At 42.5% G+C, this 6417-nt stretch overlaps 1 protein-coding gene across 1 annotated transcript; it reads left to right on the forward strand.

The window, feature by feature from the left end:
• Positions 1 to 1269: 1269 nt before the first annotated feature.
• stpg1 (sperm-tail PG-rich repeat containing 1) lies at positions 1270 to 5003 on the forward strand. Its single transcript, XM_036516140.1, has 8 exons — positions 1270 to 1291; positions 2475 to 2596; positions 2865 to 2963; positions 3259 to 3438; positions 3637 to 3748; positions 3961 to 4129; positions 4638 to 4828; positions 4930 to 5003. Exons 1-8 carry the CDS (start codon positions 1270 to 1272, stop codon positions 5001 to 5003), a joined length of 969 nt encoding a protein of 322 aa, XP_036372033.1.
• The last annotated feature ends 1414 nt before the right edge of the window (positions 5004 to 6417 follow it).

The following is a 6417-nucleotide window of genomic DNA, read 5'->3' on the forward strand; positions in this document are numbered from 1 at the left end:
CTGACAATTACCTGGGGAGTTTCAGTTTTCATTATACTGTTGATCAGGCATTTTCCTGTGGAAATGCACATATTTAGCTTTTGTTGTCCCATAGCACAAAATCCCGACTGCTTCACACATGGGGATATAAATTCAGGGAAAGAGATTGCGGAGGGGTGGTGAAGAATTGAGACAGTGCACATGAAATTATGTAAAGAGAACACCGCAGTCCTCAGAGGTCAAAGTTCAACCCCCTGGAACATTCACTGAAGTCGGTGGTTTATGTGATATTGAGCCACCAATGTTCCCACCTTTTTTTCTGTTCAAATCTTCTGATGATTTTAGCAAAAGGCCAGGTTTATATACTCTTTTCCCATCTACCAATGCACTCTAGATCACGTGTGTGACTCCAATGTGACTGGCCATGTCAACACACAACTGCAGGCAGAAAACATTGAAGATGGACTATTATAAAAAAAAAAAAGTCTAGAAATAGTTCTCTTCTTTCACAAACCACACAGTCACAAGATGTAAAGGAAATGCCTACTGATTCTCTCTGACCAATCAGGTTGGGCCACTGGCCCTGAAAGACTTTCCACCAGCAGCCAAGAGTTCCTTTGGGGAGCAAAGGCTAAACTTCTAGAATTTTCCAGAGGAGAATCGTGTGAGATGAGAGTGACTGGAAATGTCTATTTCCGTAATGTTTTACTTCATCACCCCTGTCAGAACTGTGTATCCAATGTGGCTGGTTGTCTGGTGTCAGACTTGTGGGAGTCCAGCTCAAAGGTTTTTTGGATTACGTTTGTATGGCTTTTTGTTCGTCTGTCATCGTGCTATTGATGAAGATGGAGAAGCAAAACTGTCTGATTTTATGTGCGGTGCAACAGGAATGAAGCCTGTGTACGTGATTATGGCATTGTGGCAGTTTTCAGTTTATCAGAACAGAACCTCAAAGCTCTGCCGGAAGGAACTCTTTCTCAGCAGGGTGCTGAGACATGCTACTGGAAGGGCTGTTTTTTTCCCCAAATGATTTTTTATCATGCAATGTATGCCCTCTAGTGGTCAATCTTAATATTGCATGGTAGTAAACTCCTGTTCACAAAGCGTAACGCATTCCTGCCACGGATTTACAATTTTCTCAGTACATGTATTCTATAAAGCTTTACCATCCACCCTTTACCATGGAAGCTCCTATTATGACCATCTGATCATCCTCCACCTGAATAATAGACTAAATATGTCCCTCCCTCTCCATTTCAACAACAATGGAGTCAGTGTTCTAGTGCAAAAATGGCTACTGTGCTTCACCCAGGTGGGTGCTACAGACCGACAGGGATTGAGGGGAGTCATACCTCTTCACTCTACAGCAGACCTTTGAGATCCATGAAAGGCAGTATATAAATACAATCCATTATCTGAACCTTGATAAACAATGCATAGCTAAAGTTTCTAAAACCTGAAACACACTGATAAAACAGTGATAAAATACTGATAAAATAAATTCAGTAAATTCTTGAAACACACAAAAAATACAAGAAAAAAAAAAACAATTAAGCATTCTGAAAAAAAGAATTGCTATAATCCTAATTAATTATACAAAATAAGCACACATTTAAAGAACACACTGTATATTCATAGGAATCTTCGTCAAATGCATGTATGTGTAAAGAGTATTAAAAATGATACTATATCCAGAACTGTATATGTAAGAAAAGTTATTTTAACTTCCAGCAGAGGGTGCTGTGTAGCTTGATTGCACAGACGTTGTGATTGTTGCCCTACGATGCGGTTCTTTTTTTCCACTGCCTTACACCGTCTCCCGCCTGTCATGGTAACGCACGTAAATAAAAGAAGTAATGGCAGACACTGACGCCAAACTTGGGTGAGAAACTTTCCTTACTCTTTTCTGGTGTCGTCTTGCAACTTTAAATGAATTATTAACAGAATGTAAGTAATGATAATGCTGATGTAGCATTTGCCGCAAGTTAGGAAAAGTGTTTTTGCCAGGTAGCAAGGACAGGAAATCTATCTACATAAAACATACACAAACATCACACATAAATACATCGTTGACTGTCTTACTAACACAACTGTAACAGTCAACTGTAAAAGCCTTCTTGTCAAAGTTAGTACCACTTTAGATACTAAGTTTAGCTGCAAAAATCCCAATACCAAATCAATTCCAGTCATACCTCCTTATTAATAGCCGAGATTTTAATGAATTGTGAACTTCTGAATTTTTATTTTATTTTCTCTGTCTCACATGTACAATAGTGTCAGACCCTACTCTCCAGACTGTGGCAAGAAAAGGATAAGGAACTTTACAATAGGAAAACTATACAGAGGCGTGAACAAGAGTGAGTGTTGCTGACATAAAGGAAACACCTGACACCTGATTCCTGTGCATATGAAAGAAATGTTAGCTTTCCACATTTTTAATCAGAGTGGTTGCGGAGTACCTTCATTTGCCCTGTATCACATTTACTTTCTTTCAGCCTCCAGTCTTCCCCAGAACACGTCATCCATCCCCACAAAATACCGCACAGAAGTCATACGAAATGAGGAGAAGAGAGGGTTCTCTACTCAAACCAGGAGGTTCTGCTCTGGGGACAGTCTGGTAAAAATAAACTAACAAACAAAAATAAATAAATCAGTCAGTCAGTCAGTAATTCAGTGATTCAGTCTCTTTCTTTTTCAATTTTAAACATCACCAAACTGATAAGGACATGCATAAAAAATCTGAATTGATTATAGTAATATGAACAATACTAATACTAGAACAGGCACTTACTGGTTATTATAACAAACACATTCATAATTCTCCTTCTCATTGTTCCACCACTTAAAAGTGTAGGTCTATGCAGGAACTGTGTTCTCTGTTTCAGAATGAGAACCCTGGACCAGGCGCTTATATGTCCCACTCTTCCGCTGACATCACCAGTCCCTCCTTCTCAAAAAGAGGTACCGGGGGGCTTGCCTCTAAGGTGAGGTGCAGGAGCCGTCTGCTTTCATTTGAGCCTGGTGCGATGTGATGCACTGGTCAGGGACTTGAGCTTGTGTGCAGAAGTTTAGCAATTTGGTTCACAGCTGTGGCACTGCAGTTTAAACATTTGAGCAAGGTGTATTAACTGAATTGTCTGAATAAATACGTAATAATAAATAATAAATGTTGTTTTATGAATGGCTAATATTTAAAAGTGGAAGCTATACAAAGGGTATAGGACAAGGGCATCCGTTTAGGAGCAACATCTTTACCAAACCTCTTCCCTCCTCCTGCAGGCTGTCCGATCCCCACCATTGCCCTGGTGGCACACCCCCGCACCCAACGCCTACAGCCTGCCGTGTTCTCTGCTTCAGAAGCACAGCTTCAGCTGGGCCGGAACCAGCGCCTTCCACCCCCCCATCGCCGTGGCAACGGGTAGCTTCAAGAACAAAACCCCCGCCCCCAACCACTACCAGGTGCCTGCGCTTGTGCCTGTCAAATGTGGAGATAGTAGCACTCGTTTTATTTTTGTCATTTACGATGTGACGTTTCCTGTTCATGTTGTAACACTTCAAGCTGGCTCAGCAAGCGTCTTCCAGTGGAGCCGTGAACGCCTCCTCAAAGCGTTGTTACACCCCCTATTGATGTTTTGATATTTCCTGTTGGTGATCTAGGTTAATTTCAGCGGGGTTGAGAAAAACACTGCGGTTTCTGCACAGTCCGTGTTTCTGTCTAGAACAGGAAGAAGTGCCCCACATCCTGGCACCTCAGGAGGGCCTTCGCCATGTAAGAGCCTCCTTCACACAACTTTATTTAGTGCTTAACACACCATGTGGAACACTGTGGGAGCCCTTCAGTACACATATATTCCATACCCTTCCACCCACACACCCCAGTTAATACCTTTATCTGCAATATTCATGCAATTGATCGCTTTTGCATACACACAGTTTGCTATACATGCGTTGCCTGTTGCGAAACCCGTGTCCTTTTTTCAGGTCAGTACAGAGTGTCCGACAGCATAACCAGGCCAGCTCCCCGGGTGCCCCTCTCCTGCTTCAAGTCGAGGTCCACCCGCACCCTCTCATTGGTGAAGAGCCAGGTCCCGGGACCTGCTGCCTACAGCCCCCACAAAGCCCCAGAGCCCCCCAGGAGGACTGCCCTTCCGTGAGCTGATCTTTCAAACGGGGGAGACCAACAGGGACCCCTGCTCACACTGCCCCTATGGGCCAATCCTCAGACGGGCCCACTCATAAGCCACAAAGATAGATATATTCATACCCAGACCTAAAATAAAACCTCAAGGTTGAAATGTGAAACTGAAAATATATGGCCACATAAAAAATAAAAATCAAAAAATGAACAAAAATTGACAAGACCCTGCACAACTAGAGCAGGACCAGCTGAGAGGATGAGCAGTGGGAAATTTGAGCAATTCCAGGCCTGAAGACAATTTAATTTAATTTCATAGTGGCATCACATTTAAACAGTAGTCATGAAGGAATGTCTGACATTTAAAGTACGTGACGCTGCAATGTAAAAAATTCAGGATTCAATACCTAGACCTGGTAATGAACATTTAGGACAGCTCATTTTGAGGCTGTTTTGTTTGTTTATGGGGGTGAGATTTCACTGACACCCCTGAACCCTATTTCCTGTGTCCTCTCTGGTCAAGGAAGGGCCATTACCTGAGTATTTCTGCTCCTGCCATACCACTCCCAAAGACCCCGCCCCTTCCAGGACCTGGCCAATACAACATCACCAACTATGATGCCCTGCCCAAACAGCACATGTCTAGCGCTGTGTTCATGTCCGGGACAAGTAGATGGATCAGAGCGGTTCCAGGACAAGATTTACCAGGCCCAGGTGAAGAAGCAGCGGTTGTTTGTAGATTAAATTGATTAAATCAATCCTCTTATCCTGTGTGACAATAATTGTTGATCTAAGACATGGCTCTGCCTCTACAGGTTTCTATGACCCAGAGAAGTCACAGAAGCGGTCCTTCCTGTACAATCATTCCAACAGATGGGTCCCTGCCTGAGGCCTGGATGACCAAGCACATGGCTGTTATCTGTGTGTGTGTGTGTGTGTGTGTGTGTGTGTGTGTGTGCGCGCGCGTGTTTGTCTGTGCATATTTATGAGTATTTCTTGATGTGGCTATCCTTTTATAATGCCTTCATGATGAGAAAGCTGTTAAGAGCTGATTAAATTAACCACAGAGGTTTTATGGGAAACAATATCCCTACCTTCGCTGGCAGATTGTGGGTTTTTGTAATAAATCTGAAGTGTGTGCACCCTGTTCTTCATCTCACATGCTCCAACAGCTGGGGGAGTGAGGAGGGGTGGGGCCTGAACTCAGAACATTTTGGAGCATTTTTAGAACATTTTGGCCTGGAATGATATCAGAAGAGATTTTAAACAAAAAATATGCGCATTCCTCACTCATCAACCCACTCACTCACTCTCACTAGATTTCAGTCTAGTCATACCTGGAGTGCCTACATTTATTGGGTGATAGGATACTGGACCCCAACCAAATGTGTGGGGGTTCAAAACAATGTTATGTTAACCTTTACATTTATTTCATTTGGGATACACTTTTATCCAGAGGGACATATTAAACAGGCTGCTAAAAGCTGGAGCTCTGTGTGATCTTGGTCTCAAATGCAAAATGTGTGACTTTAGTGCAGAAACCCTTTCACTTCCTCTAAATTATTCATGCGAATTAAACACACCAATCCTGGGGAGGAAGGGTACCTATGAGATCTCAGAAATGGCTTCCTCAGATGTAACCTGCTCAGGAAAGCATGCACATTGCAAAAAAAAAACTCCCTTGCTTGAACAGCTGTGGATGTGTTAAATTTTCAGTTTCCAAAATTTTCCCATAGAAAGCTATATTTGCTTGAATTTTACAGTCCTCATTTCAGGCTACTACACTGTGTCTTGATATAGAAGTCATTGTCCTTTAAATTCAGATTCGGCTGCTCTCTCCCTTTTTCGGGCATGCATTGTATCTATGAATGCAGATAGTCTTGTTTCATAATTCACTCTACTGTCCATTACTGGCCCTATTTGGATCTATGTGGGTTAATGAAGCTTCTGGGTACAACACTGCCCCACACTGGAGCATGATGTAAATACAATTTGTAAAAGTGGAGTTTAAATTAAATGCTACTCTTCTTTTGTCGCTCTTCATATGATTGTGAAAACCTCTTCTTGTCTGCGTTTTCTCTTGCTGTTGCTATATTACGTTTAACTCTGCCCTTGCGTCTCCTCTTTGGTTGATATTGTTTATTAATCTCTGTGATTTTTGAAATCCCGGGACACGAGGAACCTCTTGGTCGTCACACCACCACAAAAGGTTCCTTCATGTCTCTCTTCTCTGGCTGTGAGATATAAAGGGCTGATCTGTGTGTGAAACGGGCCCTGGAGCTCCATCAGTACAGGTCTCTGTT

Source organism: Megalops cyprinoides, chromosome 21 (genome assembly GCF_013368585.1).
Source record: "Megalops cyprinoides isolate fMegCyp1 chromosome 21, fMegCyp1.pri, whole genome shotgun sequence".
NCBI lineage: Eukaryota > Metazoa > Chordata > Actinopteri > Elopiformes > Megalopidae > Megalops > Megalops cyprinoides.

Bases quoted from the DNA above. Each gene is read 5' to 3' on its own strand.
- stpg1 (XM_036516140.1), top strand. From the start codon at position 1,270: ATGGCTACTGTGCTTCACCCAG. The intron at 2,964-3,258 runs GTGAGGTGCAGG...CTCCTCCTGCAG, and splicing joins CCGGGGGGCTTGCCTCTAAG to GCTGTCCGATCCCCACCATT. The intron at 3,749-3,960 runs GTAAGAGCCTCC...TCCTTTTTTCAG, and splicing joins CTCAGGAGGGCCTTCGCCAT to GTCAGTACAGAGTGTCCGAC.